Below are 23,098 nucleotides of genomic sequence, written 5' to 3' on the forward strand. Positions count from 1 at the left end.
CTTCCTATGAAATCTCAAGTTTTGCTACTAACTTCAGCTCGGTGGTGCTCAGACTTCCTCCTAGCTGACCCTTTTGGCCTTTTTCTTTTATTTTCTAAATGTTTCTGATATGAAAACTTGTTTATGTAAGTATTCTGCCTGCTGTAGCTCTGAATGACTCCTAAAGACATCACCCAACAGGTCCTCACCTAACATGCCATATCTTGCATGTGTCCCAAACTGGTATAAACGTGTTGATTATTTAATACCTTTGAAATAAGCTAAATGTAATTTTTTTTCTTTTTTTATCTTTATCTTTTTTTTTTTTTAGATTACAAGTGTATTTGGGATTGGATTTATTCTTTAAGTTCTTGTGGGTTCATGCACATAGTAGACACTCCATGGTTTCACTTTTGTGGAGTATTTAATGTAACAACACTTTGATGGAATAAATATAGTTGGAGTGGTACCTTTCTAAAAGAAAGGAAGCCATTTTAGTTTACCTCACATGAAGTGAGACTTAAGAATACAGTAAATACTGAAGTTCTAATTTAAGTAGAAATAATTTCTTTTGGGGTTTATATAATAAATTTTTATAATCAGTAGTCATAATTCATATTATAAGTGAATAATGAAAACTTTTTGATGTTGAAAATGTGTGTATAGCCTCTGTTCTTAGTTTACAATTCAAACAAATAACCCAGGTGTCTATTTCTGAGCAAGTTGCCAGTTTTGAGGTGATTTCTCTCCCTGCCCCAGAGATGAGTCTTATCTCAGGGTCACTCCAGGTCTTATCCCTCTTAGGCTATTTCCTATCATTCCCTCCATTTCTGTTTGTTTTTAGTTGTTTCAGGGTTTTCTGTGTTATGCTCATGAGTGCTTTGATATATGGCATATAATTTTCTTTCTGTGGTGGTTCCATTTGCTGTGCAGCTTTTCAGGCTGATCTAATTTCCTTGGGTTTGTGTTTGCTTTTGTTTTCTTTGCTATTGAACTCCAGTCTCTGAAGAGGTTTCATAAGCAGACATACTCGAATTTTTTGTCCTTCTTTCATCTCTGAGGCTTCTCTGCTCTGGGTCAGCTTTTTCATATATAGAGATACGGTGAGGTGCCTTCTAATGCAGTGGGGGCCGGGCTCACATCTGGGTTGCTTGTTTGTCAAAGCAGGCATACCATCCAGGTGAGTTCTTCTGTCAGACATTGGCATACCCAACTAGTGATTTCTTTTTTTTTTTTTTTCCTTGTTTCTTTTCATCACTGACCCAGCCAGTGTTTTCTTCTGTATTTTTTATGGTTTCTCCTCTGTCATCCAAGTCATTGATCCATTTTGTGGTGTCTTTGGTGCATGGAGAGATGGGGTGGTCCTGTTTCATTCCTCTGTATGTTGCCACCCAGTTTCCCTAGGACCATTTATTGAAAAGATGTGCCTTTCTCCATTTAATGTTCTGGGGCAGGACCCTTTGCCGTATATTGATTATCTGTTGGTGTGATGGCATATTTCTGAGCTCTGAATTCTCCATTGAGCCTGGTGTCTGTTTTAGTTGCATTGCCATAATTTTGATTATTACAGTCCTGTGATATAATTGGGTCTCCTAGAAAAAGCCTATGGTTGGCTTGTGTTTCCTGATGCACTCTATTACTCTGCTTTTTGATGGGTGAATTCAGTTCATTGACCTTTAGTGAAACTAGAAAGTTGATTCCCTCTATTCCTGATATTCATCTCTCTCTTTTTCTCTCTCTCTCTCTTTTTTTTTTGTAAGAGCCATGACCCCCACACCCCTCCCCTAGCACTGCTCAGCAGCTCTGACTTATGGTAGTGCTGGAGATTGAACCTTGAACCTCCGAGCCTGGGGTATGAGAATTTTTCGTATAACCATTGTGATTCCCAACCCCCTTATGAGGATTGTTTTTCCATGGCCTGTAGGGTAGGCTCTTATGTAGGCTTGAGCTGGTGCTCCATGGAGGATGCTTTGAGTCTGGGTAGAGCAGGAATTTGCCAGAGCTTATTGCTGTTGTCACAGTAACTGCTGGCTTTGCTTCTGCACTGTCTCCTGCATGTCTCTTGTCCAAGTTGCGTGTTTCTCTAGTAGTCAGGGGCTGGTTTGGGTATAGCAGGGGTTCAGAACAGCTTGCTTCACTTTCACTGCCACCTTCTGGTTTCCTCCAGTGACGGTATTTTATCGTGAAAATGAGTTTTCTTTTTATATTAATACAATTTTTGGCCAGATCTCTCGGCTGGCAACCCCCAAAATACTATTTGGGATGCTTTCTCAAATAATTATAATTATAATTATTCCTATATAATTAAGGAAGATTATGTGGTACAGCAATACAAACTTAGGATAAGTAGGGAAAAAAATGTGTGACATATAATTAACTTATAGAAATGATTTTGTATACACTTAAATGGATGACTTTCATAAATGCTACATAAAATTATCTGATTCCGGGTAGTGCAGCGGGTTAAGCACAGGTGGCATAAAGTGCAAGTACCAACGTAAGGATCTGAGTTCAAGCCCCTGGTTCCCTACCTGCAAGGGAGTTGCTTCACAGGCAGTCAAAGCAGGCCTGCAGGTGTGTCTGTCTTTCTCTCCCCCTCCTGTCTTCCACTCCTGTCTCCATTTCTCTCTTGTCCTATCCAACAATGACAACATCAATAACTACAACAATAAAGCAACAAGGGTAACAAAAGGGAATAAATAAATATTTTTAAAAAATCATCTTGATTCCAAACTAATACTAAGAGAAAGCATTGGGATCTGTGCAGTGATACACCTGGTATCTGTAGCATAGGAAGCCTTCATCATAAATGGTAGAGCAGTGCTACAGATGTCTTCTTTGCCTCTCCCTCTCTCCTCCTCTCTTTGCCCCCTCTGTTTATCATAATAAAGAAAAGGAAATGGAAATAATGGCTGCTGGGAAGAGTAGAGTCTTTGTGCAGATCCATGAAGTCTTAGATAAGAGTACTAAACCAGTTTTAAATTATCGTTAGATCTTAAGTTTCTTCTTGAAACTCAAGATTAATTAAATATTATAATACTGGGTAACTTAAAAGATAAAATATCTGAACTAGACCTTGAAGGATGAATAAGCCAGATGTAAATGTATGAGAGAGCAACCTATGGGAATTTTAACTTTTAAGAAGTAAGGGAAGCTTGAAGTAGACAGTGGTGCTCTTGTGCGAGATGTGACTGTGTGGGTGATTTGTAACTTGAGTATTCTGTTAAGAAAAATGGCTGCATTGACAGATAAACCCAGGCTTGTCTTGTAGTGCTGGTGCTCTGCTGTTCACTTAGTACTTGGATAAAAGTTGGGGAGCTATATTAGAAAGTTAAGCAGGATAAGTACTGCATGATACAGGGTGACCAACTGCTAATAAGTAACAAAATGGCAGAATTTGCTAAAATATTTGTCAAGGCCTTGTTGACATTTGTGTACAGACATCTATTCCTTCTCATAATTCCCAGTGCTACCATTTTAACAGAAATCCTATAGTTTGCTTCTCCCTGTAGTTTCTAGTCTTTTACCCTCTGAATTCTGTAGATGTATTTAATGGGCTAGGGAAAAAGCTCAGCCTGCTAGAGTACCAACTTTCATGACTGTAAATGTGTTTAGTGTTCAATTTTCTGATTACAGTGAGAGATTTACACATAGATTTTCACAAACTTGTTCTAACGGGTGAGAATGACAGACCTTTTCAGTCTTTTAAAAAAATATTTATCCCCCTTTGTTGCCCTTGTTGTAGTTACTGTTGTTGTTGGATAGGACAGAGACAAGTGGAGAGAGGGGGAGAGAAAGACAGATACCTGCAGACCTGCTTCACCGCCTGTGAAGCAACCCCCCAGCAGGTGGGGAGCCGGGGGGCTCAAACCGGGATCCTTACGCCCGTCCTTGCGCTTTGTGTCACCTGCACTTAACCTGCTGCGCTACTCCCTCTTTTCAGTCTTTCTATGTGTCAGGGTTTCCAAAAATCTACTGAAAAATGAAAATATGACTCCATATTAGGTAGAGCAGTTGATTCTCATCATTTCAATTTCTGGAGGTAGATTCTAATTACTTTCTGAAAAGATGACCTTTCGATGATCATTCTTAACTGTTTGCAAATCTTAGATTACTAAAACATTGTCATCTAATGGGCTGTTCAGATTTTCCTTTACTCATACTTGGTTACCGTTTTAGAGACACTGGGTAGTTTATTAGTATTAAGTAGCCTTTATATTTTTCTCTAGGTATCTCAATGCAATTCAGACAATGTGTCCACATATTCTCCGCTACTTGACTACAGCCGTCATAACAAATAAAGATGTGCGAAAACGTCGGCAAGTGCTAAAAGATCTCGTCAAAGTCATTCAACAGGTGAAACTAAAATGTCTGCTCTGTTAAAATGTACCTAGACTTGATGTCTAAACTTTCCTAAAGTAGAGCTTTTAAGTGTGTGTCGGGGGGGTGTGGGCTGGAGAGGATAAGAACCATATATTTTTCTTTTTGTAGTTTGAAGTTTGGACAAGAACTTCAAGTAGGTACTTACTATCTGTAGGTCCAAAATAGACATAGGCTATAGATGTGGCATAAAAGATTGCTAGGTAGAATACTTGGTATACATTGTATACTAGTGTTACTTTCATTCTGAAGAGTGAAAGCAAATGGGGTCTTGGGAGTGTGAGGTCATTGCATTTATTATTCCAGAAGTGTGTTCACTTTATAGGATCTAGTATTACTATTAGTCTCCAGATCGTACAAAAGCTGACCTTTTTTTTAGAGCATCAACCCTCAACAGTGACTGAGTTGGAAAAGAACTTAAAATATTTATTTGGCCTCTTAGTATGTTAAATACAAAGAGGTTTCATTCAGTAAGTGTGAATACCTTTCTATTTGGGAAATTTTATCCATTTATTGACTGAGAGAAACTACACAGTAAAGAAACTTGAAATTTTCTGGAATAAGTTCAAGGATGAGAATTTAGAAAAATTAGTCTGAAAACCATTATAAATTTGAGGTTGTGACTTGGATTCAGGATCTAAGTGATTGCTTTGAGAAGCTTGTGTAGGTAATTTTCTAGAAACTAATGGTATAGTAGGAGAAAAGAGCAAGACTGGGATATTCTAGAGACGACTACTACGCAGTGTAAAATTACATACAATAGGTCCAACATGACTTCTTTCTTTCTTTTTTTTTTTTTTTGGTATTTTATTTTTAATTTCTTTCTTGGGGGGCTTACAGTCGACAGTAAATAGTCTTTACATGCGTAACATTTCTCGGTTTTCCACACAACAATACAACACCCTCTAGGTCTTGCCATCCTGTTCTAGGACCTAAGTCTGAAAGCTTTAGTTACTAATGACTGATGGAATAAATTGCATAGAGATACTTTTCAGTGACAATACAAAAAGTCTATAATCAAAATTAGAAGTAGAATTATAATTCAGAAGAAAAATTAAAACTTTTTTCATAGTGCAGACTAAATTTTAATGGGGAAAGAATGATAATTCACTTTTTCATTAAAATAGCCATATCTCACTTCTGTCTCTTAAAAAATAACATTGAATATTAAGAACAAGTGTCTATAACTATAGCAAAATATTCTACTACTTGCAAGTGTGATACCTTAAAAATTTTAGTCTATAAAAGCTATATAAGCTTATTGTGTGTGTTGCATTTATATATTTTTAGATAAATTAATTATGTAAATAACATAAGGATGCCCTAAAACACTAGAATATCAACACTCAACTCTCCTCTGCCTTGATCCTTGCCTAGCTTTCAGTTCTAATTCTATTTTTGGTTCTATCTTTGTTCTTAAGATATAGGAGTCGTGCGGTACCACAGCAGGTTAAGTGCATGTGGCTTATAGAGCAAGGACCAGCATAAGGATCCTGGCTTGAGCCCCTTGGCTCCCCACCTGCAGGGATGTCACTTACAAGCAGTGAAGTAGGTCTGCAGGTGTCTATCTTTCTCTCCCCCTCTCTGTCTTCCCCTCCTCTCTCCATTTCTCTCTGTCCTATCCAACAACATCAACATGAGTAATAACTACAACAATAAAACAAGGGCAACAAGAGGGAATGAGTAAATATTAAAAAAGACATATTTTTTAAAATTTCTTTATGGGGAATTAATGTTTTACTTTCGACAGTAAATATAATAGTTTGTACTCTGCTTTCCCCATTTAATAGTCTGGGCACCTTTGTCAAAGATTAGATGTCCATAGGTGTGGGGGCTTACTTCTTACTTCTGGCCTCTTAGTTCTATTCCACTGGTCAATGTGTTTATTCATGTTCCAGTACCAAGCAGTTTTGATTACAATGGCTCTGTAATACAAGTTGAAATCTGAGAGTGCAATGCCTCCAGTTCTTTTGTTTCTTCTCAAGATTGTTTTGGCAATTCTAGGTCTTTTCTGGTTCCAGATAAACACTTGTAGCATTTGTTCTTTTCACCTGAAAAAATGTGGTTGGCATCTTGATGGGGATAGCATTAACTTTGTATATGGCTCTGGGTTAAAAAAAAATATATTATATATATATATATATATATATATATATATATAATTTATTTTTTTTGCTATAAAAGGAATTGATTTCTGGATTTCAACTTCTTCTAACTGAGTGTTTGCATGCCACTGACTTTTGAATGTTAATTTTGTAGCCTGGCACCTTACTGTATTGCCTGATTTCCAAAAGCTTCATGCTGGATTCTTTAGGTTTTTTTATGTATACTAACGTGTCATCTGTAAATAGGGAGAGTTTGACTTCTTCTCTTCCACTCTGTAACCCTTTAATTCCTTGCTCCTGCTTGATTGCTATGGGAAGAACTTCCAGCAGTATGTTGAATAATAATGATGGCAGTGGGCAGCCCTGTCTAGTACCTGATCTGAGGGGAATTGTTTCCAGTTTTTCACCATTGAGTATGATGTTGGCTGTAGGTTTGCTATATATAGACTCCACTATCTTCAGGATTTTCCATCTATTCCCATTTTTTGTAGTGTTTTGATCATAAAGGGATGTTGCATTTTTTCAGAGGCTTTCTCTGCATCTATTGATATGACCATGTGGTTTTTGGTCTTGCTTTTATTGATGTGGTGGATCACATTGATTGATTTACCTATATTAAACCAACCTTGCATCTCTGGGATAAACCCCATTTGGTCATAATGAACATTCTTTTTAATATACTGCTGTATCTGGTTGGCTAGAATTTTGTTCAGTATTTTAGCATCTATGTTCATCAGAGATATTGGTCTGTAGTTTTCTTTTTTGGTTGTGTCCCTGTCTGCTTTTGGCAATCAGAGTGATATTGGCTTCATATAAGCTGGAAGGGAGTATTCCAGTGTCTTTAATCTTCTGGAAGACTTTTAACAGTAGAGATATTAGTTCTTCTTTGAAGGTTTGTAGAATTCATTTGTAAAACTATCTCATCCATGACTTTTATTCTTGGGAAGGTTTTTGATAACTGTTTCAATTTCATTGGCTGTGGTGGGCCTGTTCATATTATCAAGTTCCTCTTTATTTAATGTTGAAAGTTGGTAGGTATCTAGGAAATAGTCCCTTTTTTCCAGGTTCTCTAGCTTGGTGGCATATAGTTGTTCGTAGAAGCCCTGCATGATATGTTGAATTTCTGTGGTGTCTGTTGTGATATCTCCTCTTTCATTTACAATCCGATTTATCTCAGTCTTCGTTCTTTTTTGTTTTGTGAGTCTAGCTAAAGGTTTATTGATTTTGTTCATTCTTTTGAAGAACCAGCGTTTACTTTCGTTGATCTTTTGTATGGCTTTCTTATTTTCAGTGTTATTTCTGCCCTAACTTTAGTTATTTCTGTCCTTCTGGTTGCTTTAGGGTTCCTTTGTTGTTCTTCTCCTAGGTCTTTAAGGTGTGCAATCAGGCTGTTTATTTGTGCTTTTTCTTGTTTCCTAATGTGTGCCTGTATGGCTATGAACTTCCTTCTCAGTATTGTCTTAGCTGTGTCCCAAATATTTTGATAGCTTGAGTCTTGATTGTCATTGAACTCTCAAAACATTTTGATTTCTTCCTTTATTTTTTCTTTGACCCAGTAGTTGTTAAGTAGTGTACTGTTGAGCTTCCACATTTTGGGGCTATTACTAATCTTTTGTTGATTGTTAAGTGTTAGTTTAATTCCACTGTGATCTGAGAAGATGCTTGGAATGATTTCAGTGCTCTTGAATTTGCTGATGCTGTCTTTGTGGCCTAACATGGCCTATCCTTGAGAATCACCCATGTGGACTTGAGTAAAAAGTGTATTCCAATTTCTTGGGGTGAATGACTCTGAAAATGTCCAATAGTTCTAGTTTATCTAGCTCCTCATTTAGCTCCCTTATTTCTTTATTGATTTTCTGCCTGGATGATCTTTCAACTTGAAAGAGTAGGGTGCTGAAGTCCCCTACTGTGACTGTGTTGCTGTTAATATATTGCTGTAGCTCTTTCAGTAGATGTTTGATGTATTTAGATGGCTTTTCATTGGGTGCATAGATGTTAATAATTGTTAAGTCTTCTTGACTGATCCTCTCAGCATTAAGTAGTTTCCATCCCTATCTTTTTAAATTTTATTTTAAAGTCTACTGTATCAGGTATGAGAATAGATGTTCCTGCCATTGGCTTGTATGATAGTTTTCCATCCTTTCACTTTGAGTCTGTGTTTGTCTTGTTGAGTTAGGTGGGTTTCCTGTAGACAGCATATTGTTGGGTTCTGTTTTCTGATCCATCTTCCAACTCTGTGCCTTTTAATAGGTGAATTCAGGCCATTGACATTTATTGATATCAAAGATTGAGGATATTTTAACGCCATTCTTGTAGATTTTCAGAGTGTTCTGATATATGGCATATTTATGGTGGTCTGTTTATGGAAGACCTTTCAGAACTTTTTTCAGGGCAGGCTTGATGATAGTTGATAATTTCAACTGTTGCTTGTATGAGAAGGTTTTTATGCCTATATCTTATCTGAATGACAGTCTAGAGGATAACAGTGTTCTTGGTTTAAGGCCTTTCTCATTGAGCACTTGATAGATATCTATTCTCTTCTGGCCTGTAGTGTTTGTGTGGAGAAGTCTGCTATACTCTTATGGGTTTTCCTTTTTAGGTGACTCTTTGTTTTTCTCTTGCAGCCTTCAGGATCCTTTCTTTATTGTTTTTCCTTTCCATGCTAAATATGATGTGTCTTGGTGTCTTTTAAGTCTGTGTTAGTTCTGTTTGGGATCCTCTGGGCTTCTAGATCCTTTATGTCTTTGATGTTGTCTAGACTAGAGAAGTTCTCAGCTACTATGGCCTGAAGAATGCTTTCTTCCTCTCCCTCTCTTCCTCTGGTAAGCTAATAATGTGTATATTGTTTCTTTTGAAGTCATCCCATGGGTCTCTGTTGTTGTTTTCAGTATCTCTTAATCTCTTTTTGAGATCTCTTACTTCTTTTTTAGTTGTCTCTAATCCTCAATCTTGCTAATTCTGTCTTCAGCCACATTTATTCTATTCTCTCTGCCCTCTACTGTTTTTTGGAGTTCATCTATTTTGTGTTCTTAGCTCAGCTATTTCAGCTTTTAGCTATCTAATAACCTTGAGATAATTAGTGTTTTCTCCAGAGTCTCATTTGTTGTTTCTGCATTTCTGATGACAGTTCTTTCAAACTCTACTCACTCCTGTGATTATTTCCTTAACTAGTGTTTGGATGTTGACCTCATTATTTTGTGCTTCAAGCTTTTGATGGGCTTTTAGCTGGACTCTTGTCCTGGTTCATTTCTCCTAATATTTCTTCTTGTTGGTTTTACCATTTAGTATGTTATGAGGTCCCTCTTTCAGGACTATTCAGATTACTGATCACTCTTGCCTGGATTGACATGTGTCTAAGTAAGGTACTTAAAGGTTTCACAGTTTGGAAATTAACAGTTGTTTCAATATTATGTCAATTCCTGAGTTTGAGCACAGTGACTTTAAAGCCTCTTTTTTTTTTTTTTTTTCTTCCTTGTAGGCTATGGGAACCTGAGGGCTTTTAAACTAGAAGTAGGCTTTTTAGCTTAATCCCTCACTCCTAACCAAGAGATAAAGCAGGATGGGGAAGAAATAGGACAGTAGTTTTGCAAAGAGACTTCTCACACCCCAAGCATCCAAAGCTCCAGGCTCAATTCAGCTTTTCTGCTAAGCTGGGCAGCACTGCTGGTTCCTGTGAGTTTCTAAACAAGTCCCGTTTATAGTCTGTAGGTTCTGAGGCAACTATTCACTATGTTCTCATCAGGAGAACAACATGGAATGGCTCCCACCACACAGCCCCACCACTAGGCCACTAAGGTATAGCTCTACTCCTGAGTTTCCTGATGAGTTCTCTGTCCCCCGATGTCAGCACAGGGCCTCTCCCCTGCTGCTCCAGCCTCTAGCAGTGGAGATTCACAGTTGCATTTGGTGAGTCTTAGGGGAGTCTCCCTTCAGCCATCTTTTGTTGTTAAAACAGCCTGGAGGTCGTGCCTCAACTGGTAAACTGCTGGACTGTTGGCAGCCACTTAATCTCTCCCTAGGCTCTTCTCTGACCATGAGCCACTGTATTTGTACTCACAAGTGATTTGATGGGTTCCTGATGGGTTCCTAAAGTCGTTCTAGTCCTGCCCTTTTGCTGTCCCAGATGATCTCCTTTGATCTTCCTAGTTGACTCCCCCCGCAACTTGACTTCTTACTTTTACTTTTACAGGAGTCTTACACGTACAAAGACCCAATCACAGAGTTTGTTGAATGTTTGTATGTTAACTTTGACTTTGATGGAGCTCAGAAAAAACTGAGAGAATGTGAATCAGTAAGTATGAATTTTTACCTATTAACAGTCTGGCTATAGGTGGGAAGACAGCAGAATAATTACTCAGAAAGACCCTGCCATGGGGCTCCAACAGATCTGAGTTCAGTTCCCCATACCATGATAAATTGGAGCTGGACTGCTCTGATTAATAAAATAAAATAAAATAAAATAAAACATTCTGGTGTTCCGGGAGGTGCAGTGAAGCATAGCACTTGGAAGCATAGTCCTGAGTTTATTCTCCAGAAACATAGCATATATGCAGGTGTTCTCTTCTCTCTCTCATCTGAAAAATTAGTACTGTTCTTACAGTTTTGGATATTCTGAATCATTTACCTTGTATTTCAAGTAATCATATCAAATGTTTCATAATATGAGCAAGACAGGTTGTTCAGAAATGTATTGTGGTGAGGGGCCAGGTGGTGGCACTCCTGGTTAAGCGCTCACATTACAGTGCACAAGGACCCAGGTTCAAGCCCCTGGCTCCTACCTGCTGCAGGAAAGCTTCAGGAGTGGTGAAGCAGGGATGCCGGTGTCTTCTTGTCTCTCTCCCTCTCTATGTCCCCTTCCCCTCTCAACTTCTCTCTGTCTATCCTATACTAAATGAAAAATTTTTTAAAAAGAAAGAAATATATTGTGGTGAAGACATTTTAAGTACTACTGTATGTATTTCTTTTTGTTAAAGCATAAAGTATTATAAATTCACACATATATGATTTATTCTGGATGAATAAATGCATATTGTATGAGCAAGCTTATATGAAAAACTGCATAGTTGTGATTCCCAATTTAACTTTAGCGTCTTCTGTTGGCTGATAGAAATTGAAGTACTTCAGAGCATCTGAGAGAGACAGCTTTATGGTTTTAACTTTAATAACTTAACTTTGCAAGCTTAAATTAAACTTACCTGTTAAATGCATTTACCAAAATCTACAACTAGTTGCTGACTCCTTCCTTCCATTTTATTTATTATAATGAGAGATACTTAGAAAGACCAGAGCATCACCCAGCTCTGGCTTATGGTAGTGCTGGGGACTGAACCTGGAACTTCAGTGCTCCAAGCATGAAATTCTTTTGAAGAACTACTTACTATGCTTACAGCCCTCAACATTTTTTTTTTTTAATTTTTTATTCTTTACTTACTGCCTTTTGTTGCCTTTGTTGTATTGTAGTTATTGCTGTTGTTATTGATGTCGTCGTTGTTGGATAGGACAGAGAAATGGAGAGAGGGGAAGAGAACGACATAGACACCTGCAGACCTGCTTCACCGCTTGTGAAGGGACTCTCCTGCAAGTGGGGAGCCGGGGGCTCGAACCGGGATCCTCATGCCAGTCCTTGCGCTTTTCTGTGCCACGTGCATTTAACCCGCTGCGCTACTGCCCGACTCCCAGCCCTCAACATTTTATTTTTCAGATGTTAACTTTTCAGATTAGCATAAATTAAGAGCTCTTTTGTCTAGAGAAGAAAATGACTGCCTTCAGAGGTAGTTTATGAACACTAAGATAGAAAATTCGCGTCCAGTGTAATTATTTATGTTCATGTGGTCATTTGTGACATCAAAGTATCTAGACCTTTCCTTGAAGTTAAGATGCATGTTTTCCTTTGTGATACCATATATATAAGAGCTTCCTCTTAACTCCTGTCCCCCCCCCCCTCCGTCCGTTCCCCCTCCCCCCCCCCCTTCCCCTTCTACCAGAGCACTGCTCTGTTCTGCCTTAGGGTGATGTGGGGATTGAACCTGGGACTTTGGAGCCTCAGGAATGAGAGTCTCTTTGCATAATCATATCTACCCCCACCCAGTTTTTTTTCCTATATATATAGATTCCAAGTCTCCTTGCCTCAGATATGCATACTTAGCCATGGCTATTTTAAATAACTGGGAAAGGTGTTGTTTTTTTTAAATTGTCTTTATTTATTGGATAGAGACAGTTAGAAATTGAGAGGGAAGGGGGTGATAGAGAGGGAGAGAGACACTTGCAACACTGCTTCACCACTTGAAAAGCTTTCCTCCTACAGGTGGGGACCGGGGGCTGGAGCCTAGGTCCTTGAACATTGTAGCATGTGCACTCAACCAGGTACACCACCACCCAGCCCCCCAGATATTTTCTATAGATAATGGACAGGGTATGGCTAATAATAAGTTACTCAGATCTTCAGTGGCACAAGATAGCATTTGCAGTTCTTAGATTTTCTTCTTGTAGCATTCATTTACTTGTTTAAATTGTATTCTAGAAAGTACTGAAAGGTAGGTTTAAGTTAAGGGAAATATAGTTAATAAAAGTGAGAAAAGCAGGAGCCAGGTGGTGGTGCACCTGGTTAAGCAACATGTTACAGTGCAAAAGGACCCAGGTTCAAGCCCCTGACCCCCACCTGCAGGGGAAAAGCTTTGCAAGTGGTGAAGTCTCTCTATCTCCTCCTTCCCTGTCAATTTCTGGCTGTTTCTAGCCAATAAATAAAGATAATTTTTTAAAAAAAAAAAAAAGCGAGAAAAGCAGCATTTTAGTTGAATTTAGAAGAAAAAAAAATTCTTGTCAGCACTGTTGACTATTTTGTGTTTTACACACAGGTGCTGGTGAATGACTTCTTCTTGGTGGCTTGTCTTGAGGATTTCATTGAAAACGCCCGTCTCTTCATATTTGAGACATTTTGTCGCATCCACCAGTGTATCAGCATTAAGTAAGAACACTCTGGTTTGATTTGTGTTTTCTGTTTAAATTCCTGGAAATCTTCACTTAAAGATATGTTTGATAGGATTGCTGCTTGCTGGACTTTATTTCACTTTGTTCAAGAAGCAAAAGGAAACATCTAATAATTTAACATCGTAACCTTTATTTCAAGTTGGGATGCCACACATTTAGAAAGATACAGATGACTAGAAAAATAGCTCCTATATTTGGCACAGCATGTTTCTGAAAATGGCAGCTTTAAAGCAATACATGGTTGTCAACTTTCTAAAATAGTACTATTCTACCACTGTGTAGGACAAAAAGAGAATCAGTTTTAGAGTGGTCCTTCGTAGAAGTTCAAATGAGGTGTTAGACCTTAGAAAATTGGGATTCTGTTGAAAGACCACATTTGGTAATCGTTTCAGTTAATTGAGTTTCTTTTGCCTAATTAAATATTTGAATTCTCTTATAGTAAAATGCTATGATATCCTAAAATGTTGAAATGTGGAAAATTTATGGTGAGTTTCAGTTGAAATTTTCTATTGCATGAGAAGATTATTGTGAAACTTACATAACCTATTAGAAACTAATTTTACATATTTGAATCTGAAAAATAAATAGTGCCTTTTGGCCACAGATGTGAAGTCAGACAGTAAATATTCCCTAAATGTTTAAAAACTTACCACTTTAATGTTTGCCTCTTAGGAATTGTGTGTAGACCAGTGTTTCTTTAGTGTCATTTGTTTTTGCTAAGGCATCCATACTTGCCTAAGTTTCGTGGGTTGTTATTGAAGTGGTTTTTTTTCAGAGTCTAAAGTATGTTGTGATCATGAGTCTTTTCCTTTAGAAACTGAAAAGTTTTTTTTTTTCCCAATTCCAGTTTCACTTTATTGAGGAAAATATTGTAGGCAGGGTTAGATAGCATAATGGTTATGCAAAGAGACTCTCCTGTCTAAGTCTCCAAAGTCCCAGGTTCAGTCCCCTGCACTACCACAAGCCAGAACTGAGCAGTGCTCTGGTAAATAAATTAAAAAAAAAAAAAAGTCACAGTTGTAAATTGGCGAGTTTTTTTTTTTTAAAGGTGGGGCTGGGTGGTAGTGCACACATTACAGTGTGTAAGCCCCCTTACTCTCTCAATTTCTGCCTCTACCCAAAATAAATATTTTAAGGGGGAAAAAGAGAAAGTTGAGAAAGTTTTGGTTTACAGGATTCTTGTTGTCTTAAGGGTACATTTCCCCAAGGTTGATACCTCATTATCTGCTAAGAATATGGTCATTTGGGTGTTTATTCAGTTTTTGTTATGAGCCTTTTGTAGACTCTACTTTTTACAACTATATAACTATATTACTAATTCATGTAGCATGTAGTTTGCTGACTTTATACAGTATATAATTTTCTTCAGTAGGATAGCCAACTGAAGCTTTTGTGCACTTTACATTTTGACTCTGGTTTCACGCTTTGGAAACACCATTTTTTTAAATTGTGTGTATGTGTGAGCTCTTGCATGTGGAAAGAAACAAGGTGTGTTTTCAGAAATTAAGAGGTATCTTCAACTATTCAGGAGTGCAGGCTCAGTGTTTCTCTTATTTCAAATAGTGACTATATATTGTTGCCTATGCCAATGCCATTTCATTTAGGTGTTTGCTTCTGAGTTACTGTGAATAAGATGTTATTTCATTCTAACTCTGGGACCTAGTCCCTGTCTTGTTTCTTGGGATTGACTTTTTATCCTTAATGTTGAAAATTAAAGGAACAATGAAATCTTGTGTGAAGTGGTTGGGAGTGTGAGTAGTAAGAGATTGTTGGCTCAGTGTAGGGGTTAGGCTTCTTCATGTTTTTAAAGCTGGTATAATAGGTTTAGAAATAAGAATGAAAATAATGCTGAGCATTTAAGTTGAACTTTTAAAAACAGAGCAAATATCATAATTCAGACTCCAAGGGTTTAAAATTGATGGTAGTGATCAATAATAAGAGGAGGGCAGAGGCATTAATCAGAAGGTTTCAAACTTAGCTGTACATCAGCATGAACTAGAGAACTTAAAAGAAAAACAAGGGGTAGGCACTAAGCCCCAGCAATAACCCTGGAGGCAAAATAAATAAATAAATAAAATATTAAAAAAAAAAGAAAAACAAGGGGTCGGGTGGTTGTGCACATGTTACAATACACAAGGCCTAGGTTCAAGCCCCCCTGTCCCCACCTGTAGGAGGAAAGCTTTGCAAGTGGTGAAGGAGTGCTACAGTTATTTCTCTCTCTCTCTCTTTTTATCTCCCCCTTCCCTCTCAATTTCTGACAGTCCAATAAATAAAGATAATAATTTTTAAAAATTAAGAAAAAACAGGAATAGATTTTTCTGTCCTCATCCAAACATTCTAAATTGGAACTTCTCAAATTAAGACTTATTTAAAGCATCCTAGGTTTTTAGTTGTACAGGCTAACTTGCTGTAAATTAATGATATTTAATCCTATTAGCACAGTAGAATCCAATGAGAATCCTTAAAAATATATATATATATTTTAAATGCATGCCTGCTGTCAGTTCTCACCCTCCCCCCAAATCACAGGGCTGTCTCCACATCTGTATTCTCTGAAGCATCTCTAAGTGATTCTGATGAAGTACTTCTCTTCCCTCCTCTCCCCTCCCCATCCAGTCCCATCACCAGGACTCTACTCAGTTCTGGCTTTGGTAATGCTAGGGACTGAGCCCAAAACCTCAGAGCCTCAGACATGCAAGTCTTGCATAACCGCAGAGCTATCTTCCTGCCCCTTTTCCTTTTTTAACTTTTTTATTTTTTATTTTAATTTTTTAATAAAATTTGTATTTATTTATTAGATAGACAGCCAGAAATCAAGAGTATGCTTTTTTTATTTTGTGATAATTGTAGATTTGTAAACAGCTGTGAAATATATTAGAGACCCTCAATGTTCTATACCATTTCTTCCAGTGATGACATCTTGTGAGAGTTATAAAGTAACCAGAACATTAATGTTGATGCATGGTATTTCTGTAAGTGCAGGAGTCTCGTGGCTATTTTTTATAACCATTTCTTCCTGGCAACCACATATCTGTACTCTGTTCCTATAATTTTGCCATTTTATCCTTTTCTAAAAGGTGTTCAACTTTCTAGAGAAGATAGATATAATCATGTGTCATGATTATAATGTTAATAACTATAACTTATGTAATTGTTCAAGGAATATAACTGGTTCAGTGTCTCTTGAATAAGCACTGGGTAGAAAGGGAATGTACCCTTATAGAACTTAAAATTCAGAGAAATAGGCATTAAATAAATAAAAAATTTCAAATTACAGTGAGTGTTATGAAGAAAATAGAGTGATTAGAGAGACTACTGTGACAATTTACATAGTGGAAAATCACGAGTAATTTAAATTGAAGGATTCCGTGGCTGCTGTTAACTCTAAATGAAGTAACTTAATCACCAAACAGGCTCTCCCCCCCACCCCTACTATACACTATAGTAAGTTACTCCATTCTCTAGTTTATGCTGATTTCTGTGCCTCTAATTAGTCTCAAGGTATTCCGTATTTTATCTTGGGGTGAGCAAGGGCTGGGATGGGGGAACGGGAGGAGAGAAAGAAATTCTTTTCTGGTTCCCTTTCCGCTCAATGGGGACATTTCAAATGCTGTGGATAGAACTGCGTTACAAAATCTATTGGTTGCTTATTAAATAACTTTCCAATTGTGATTTGGAACATTCTCTGTTGATAGGCTTTTGACTAACTGGCTGTAAGCACATGTGATAGTCATTCATATCTTTATAAAATGCACATTAAGAATGTTTTTTATCAGCTTATATACAACCATATAGGTTTGAAGGATAAATTACAACTATGTCTACTATAAAGCATGCAACATCTGTCAAAAAACTGTGGTTTGGTTTGATTTAGTATAACTGAATAGTTTATCAGATATGGTGTGTGTCTGAAATTTAAAAGCTGTTCTAGAATAATTCTTGGACCAATTTTCAATTGTAGATAAAAAAGTATTGAAGGCATATTTGAATGTGTATGATAAACATGTTGGAGCATATATTAATATGATTACCCGACTGGCAGTTGAGTTGGGTTAGTTTTGACTTCTTACAGAAGGTATTTGCACACAACTCTTGCATTTCTTTAAACTACAGAGTTATCCTACTTTGTATATTTTAACTTACTATGTTTTAATCTTTTTAAATTATTTATTGGGTAGAGACAGCCAGAAATCAAGAGGGAAGGGGAAGATAGACAGACAGTCACTTGCAGCCCTGATTCACCACTTGTAAAGCTCCCCCCCTGCAGTTGGGCACCAGGTGCACCACCACCTGACCCCAGAAGAATTTCTATAAATGCAGAAGATAGTGTCCCCCTCAAGGATCTTACAGGTTAGTTGGTGAAATTTAATGTCATGTTGTACAGAATAATAGCACAGACATAAGCAATGAAGTTATTAGCAAGAGCCATGAACTCAAAAGAAAGGTGACTTATCTACCTAAAGTCTCTATCTAGAGTGTCAGAGATTACATGCAGAACAGTATTTAGGCCTACCTAATGTTGTGTTATTTTTTCATTAGCATGTTGGCAGATAAACTGAATATGACTCCAGAAGAAGCTGAAAGGTGGATTGTAAATCTGATTAGAAATGCAAGACTTGACGCCAAGATTGATTCCAAATTGGTGAGTTATTCTGTTAGTGGGAATTTTTAATTATGGTGTTTTGTTCTAGCCTAGTAAGATTTTGTATAATCTTTAATAGTTCTCTGAAGACAACAATGACATCTGTTTCTGTTGCTGAGTATCTTCAGCTCTGAACAGTATACAATAAACAGTCTGTAGCAGCCATAGTGTGGTGATGGCATCCTCATGGCTTATCTGGGAAACTCAGTCACCAGCTTTGCTAGATTATCTTAACTCTCTTCCCTCTCATTTTAGGGCCATGTGGTTATGGGCAACAATGCAGTCTCACCCTATCAGCAAGTAATTGAAAAAACCAAAAGCCTGTCATTTAGAAGCCAGATGTTAGCCATGAATATTGAGAAAAAACTTAATCAGAATAGTAGATCAGAGGTAAGAACCACTCGCTTTTCCTCTTTCTGATATTTAGAAATAATGTAACATTGTTACATACACTTCACTTGAAAACAATCTATTATAAGTGGTTTTGTAATTCTACTTCTTAAATACATAAGCAATTGAAGTGTTCCCAGTTGATTAAAACTTTCTCTTTTACTTTTCCTGTTTGACTTCATTAACTCATCTCACAGTTTTCAACACATCATTTTGATCCTGGTGGATGATACCTTACATCTGTAGACCTTTCAAGTGCTTGAAATGTGTAATCTTTTTAAATCTTAACAAAATTTTTCTGTAAAGATATTGGTCTACTGGTATTAAGTTTATTCTATATATTTAACTGTGTCACAAATACCTCTACCCTCCTGGTAGAGATTATGCATAGATATTAAAGGAATGTGAGTGGTCTTGTAATCTTGAATTCCAGCCACCACCAGTGCTCTTTAGCCACTGTGATTATGTGTGATTGAGGTGATTGTTACAGCTAGACAGTAGAAATTGAAATCTCATTTGATTGATTTTAGCAACAAGTTTATGTGTTTAGAATAGTCCTTTGGTTTTTAAGGAAGAGGAAATTATGCCTAGTCTTACCAAGTCTAGAGCAACTAAATCTGGAAAATAGCTTTTAATTTGATATGTGTGTGTGTCTGTGTGCGTGTGCGCTCTTCAGGGTTTGTGTTCATTTTTCTTAGTTTTGTTTATTGGTTATAACCTTGTTATGCTTCATGATTGTTTAAGATTGTAAGATATGGTATGTATTTGTTTTGCCCTAAGTGGGACGTAATTGCAGAGGTTAGGACTTAGAGAATGTCTTGACAGCAGCAGTACTAAGAGGAAATGCAAATGTGATTCTTACTCTATTAGCTTATCAGAAAGTACTTTCTTTTCACATGTTGATTCCTCTTTGTGTATTTTAGGCTCCTAACTGGGCAACTCAAGACTCTGGCTTCTACTGAAGAACTGTAAAAATAAAGTGTCTATAAATAAAGGTGACCTAATAGAACCATTATACACAAGTAGACATACACTATAGAAACAGTTCACACCTTGAATATAAGTTTTGGAGAATTTGAATAAAATTGACATTTTATCTTGTGAACTTCTTTGGGGATGCACGTATGTGTCTGTCTGTGAGTTCATTTAGTTTTTATTTTGGATTAATTATAGAGAACTCCCATGTAGTTTACACTTACTTTCCCCCAGGTGTTGTTTCTTTTTTTCTTTTTTTTTTTAATTTAGCTAGAGCACTTATCAGCTCTGGCTTCTGGTAGTGTGAGGGATTAAACCTGAGACTTCAGAGCCTCAGGCATGATACATCACCATTATGCTATCTATGCTCCCTACCCCAGCCCTGCCCCCATTTTCTTTTCTTTGCCTCCAGGATTATCACTGGGGCTCACTGCAGGCACTGTGAATCCACTACTCCTTGTGGTATTTGGTTGGGTTTTTTTGTTTGTTTGTTTGTTTGTTTTTAGGACAGAATGGAGAGAAGAGAGAAAGATGAACATCTGCAGACGTGCTTCACTACTCCTGAAACTTCTCTGCTAAAAGTGGAGAGCAAGGGCTCAAATCTCTTGGTCCTTGAGCCAGTCCTTGTGTATAGTACTGTGTGCATTCAACCAGGAATGCCATCCCCTCTCCCCCCGCCACCCCCTACCTAGTTTTCTTAGCTCATGTTACTGTAGCACATTTTCAAAACCAGAATATTGACATTGATAACAGTGGGTAGTTCTGTCCCATTTTATCACATATAAATGCTACCATCAAGAAAAAGAACTATCATCAGAGAAAGATCTCCCTCATACTGTCCTTTTGTATTTCTACATATTCTGCCTCCAGCTTTTTTTTTTAATGTGTAGGAGCTAATTTCATAAATCAAATATACAGCGCTTTAACAAATGCCTCTTATGTGAGTGGTTGGAGGTATGATACTCTTTACAACTGAGATCTGATTTATTCACATTGTATTCAGTTCTTTTATACTACTTTGTAGTGGTCCTATCATCTAAATAAACCAAAATTAACACTTCCAAGTACACGTGAAGCTCAAGTATCTTCAGCTTCCTGTTTTTTGGGTACTACCCTGGTAATTATGTTAGTTAAATACATTTACTTGAACCCCTTTAAAAGCACTCGCTGGGCCTCTTACTAGTGACCCATTGAGCCGTCCAGAAAGGGAAGAGTAAAGACACCACTTTTGGGTGAAGCGACAGCATGTTGTGTTGTTTGCTTCAATCGGTGGTGTGACAAGTTACACCACATTTGGCAACTGTTTGGGCGTGTGAATGGGTGGGGAGACATGGATATCAAGGGACAACTGAACAGGCTTCCTGCTGCTGGTGTGGGTGACATGGTGATGGCCACAGTCAAAAAAGGCAAACCAGAGCTCAGAAAGAAGGTACATCCAGTGGTGGTAATTCGACAACAAAAGTCATACCAGAGAACAGATGGTTTATTTCTATATTTTGAAGACAATGCAGGGGTCATAGTAAATAATAAAGGGGAAACGAAAACTTCTACCCTCACAGGACCAGTTGCAAAGGAGTGTGCAGACTTATGGCCCAGGATTGCATGGCAGTGTTGCATGATTCTTCAGTGTATTTGTAAAAAATAAAAACTTATTTGTTCCCATGAAAAATACATTTACTTGAATATGAATATATATGAATATACATACATATTCCTATTTATTATACTTCAGCTCTTTTTTAGGTTGTTAGTGATTTAATAATGATGTACAAGATTGTGAGATAAGAAGGGTACAATTCCCACCACCAGACTTCTGTATCCCGTACCCTCCATTGGAGGTTTCCCTATTCTTTTACCCTCTGGGAGCATAGACCAATGATCTTTATGAGGTGCAGAAGGTGGGAGGTAATAGGCTTTGGCAGGTGGATCCATAACCCTAGTGGGGCAGCGGTCTGGAGAGGTGGGGTTCCAGGACTCATTGGTGAGGTCAGGTTGGCATCCTGGTAGCACCTGCAACTTGGTAGCTGAAAAGCATTAAGATATAAAGCAGAACAAATTGTTTAGTAATCAGGAACGTAAAGGTAAAAAAATAGCAGATGAGATTTGAAGTCTCCATTTTGGCAAAAGCTTACAAGTCTGTTTTAGTTATATCCCAGTGGGTCCATGACTTTACCAATTTTTGCCTGGGCTGGATAGCTAATGTGCAGATAGGCTAAACGTATTGTCTGAGAGGATTGTGTCAGTTGGAAATAGGATCCTAATCCAGCTCTCAACTCTTTATTTCTTAAGGTTCCATGTTTCTCTAAAAATTGGGCAAGTAAGTTTTTTGGTTTTTTTTTTTTTTTTTTTGCCTCCAGGGTTATTGCTGGGGCTAGGTGCCTGCACAATGAATCCACTGCTCCTGGAGACCATTCCCCCCCTTTTTTGTGTGTGTTGATTGTTTTATTGTTGTTATTGATGCCGTTGTTGTTGGATAAGACAGAGAGAAATCAGTAAAGACACCTGCAAATCTGCTTCACCACTTGTGAAGCGCCTCCCCACCTGCAGGGGAGCCGGGGGCTCGAATCAGGATCCTTATGCCAGTCCTTGGTGCTTCACACCACTTCCACTTAACCTGCTACGCTACCACCTGACCCTCACAACTAAGCATTCTAATTATAATTGCCACCTTAGCAATTTTTGTATGTTTTTTAATCTTGCATCTTATTAATGATAAGCATCTTTTTAACTTAAGTCTGAACACTATTTGCTAATATGAGGGGAGCACTTACTATAAAAATCATCCAGGTTGTTTTTGTCCATGTTTCCTGTATACAGACAGTATACTGTTTTTCTTAGTCACTCCATTTGTGTTTTATTTATTTATTTATTTTTAATTCTTTATTGAGGAATTAATGTTGTACATTCAACAGTAAACACAATAGTTTGTACATGCAGTTTCCCATTTAACAATACAACCCCCACTATGTCATTTATCATCCTTCATGGATCTGTATTCTCCCCACCCACCCACCCCAGAGTCTTTTACTTTGGTGCAATACGCCAATTGCATTTCAGGATCTACTTGTGTTTTCTTTTCTGATCTTGTTTTTCAAGTCACTCCATTTGTAATTAGACTCGTCACGTTGCTTGTTGGAGCTTTTTGTTGGTTTCCATGTTTCCTGTATACAGACAGTATACTATTTTTCTTAGTCACTCCATTTGTAATTAGACTCGTCACGTTGCTTGTTGGAGCTTTTTGTTGGTTTCTACAGCCTCAGGACGTGTCTAAAGGGGAATTTTATTTTTACTTCTAGGGCCCCCCAATGAAAATGGCTTCTGTCATATATTAGTTCCAGGAAATTATTGTTCCTGGTTCATTAAGATCACGTCTTGGAATTTTACTTAGAAAATCCTTATGGTCCGTGAGGTGGTACAGTGGATAAAACATGAGGTTCTGAGTTCAATTTCTGGCAGCACATGTACAGGGTGATGTCTGGTTCTTTCCTATCTTTCTGAGGAATAAGCAAAATGTTAAAATTTTTACACATTTTAAAAAATCTCACCAACATTAAACACATGCGGATGTCTCTCCCAATTCACTAATGATCTTATCAACTGTCAAGTTTGTGTTCAACATCCATTAAATTTCTCCTTGCAG

The 23,098-nt window shown here is 37.6% G+C and overlaps 1 protein-coding gene and 1 non-coding gene across 2 annotated transcripts in view; both read left to right on the plus strand.

Annotated features, from left to right (window-relative positions):
* EIF3E (eukaryotic translation initiation factor 3 subunit E) overlaps positions 1 to 19,578 on the plus strand; it is a 47,465-nt gene extending 27,887 nt beyond the window's left edge. Inside the window, exons 8-13 of the mRNA XM_007524236.3 lie at positions 4,209 to 4,335; positions 10,654 to 10,755; positions 13,319 to 13,428; positions 17,991 to 18,093; positions 18,349 to 18,483; positions 19,407 to 19,578. Coding sequence (XP_007524298.1) covers positions 4,209 to 4,335; positions 10,654 to 10,755; positions 13,319 to 13,428; positions 17,991 to 18,093; positions 18,349 to 18,483; positions 19,407 to 19,445 — 616 coding nt within the window. The 3' untranslated portion in view covers positions 19,446 to 19,578. The remainder of the gene's footprint in view (positions 1 to 4,208; positions 4,336 to 10,653; positions 10,756 to 13,318; positions 13,429 to 17,990; positions 18,094 to 18,348; positions 18,484 to 19,406) is intronic.
* A 1,028-nt stretch (positions 19,579 to 20,606) lies between these two features.
* LOC132542911 (small nucleolar RNA SNORA21) lies at positions 20,607 to 20,741 on the plus strand. The gene has a single exon (XR_009553880.1). It is a non-coding gene; the product is annotated as a small nucleolar RNA SNORA21 (small nucleolar RNA).
* Positions 20,742 to 23,098: the final 2,357 nt, after the last annotated feature.

This window comes from Erinaceus europaeus, chromosome 1, assembly GCF_950295315.1.
Source record: "Erinaceus europaeus chromosome 1, mEriEur2.1, whole genome shotgun sequence".
Classification (NCBI taxonomy): Eukaryota; Metazoa; Chordata; class Mammalia; order Eulipotyphla; family Erinaceidae; genus Erinaceus; species Erinaceus europaeus.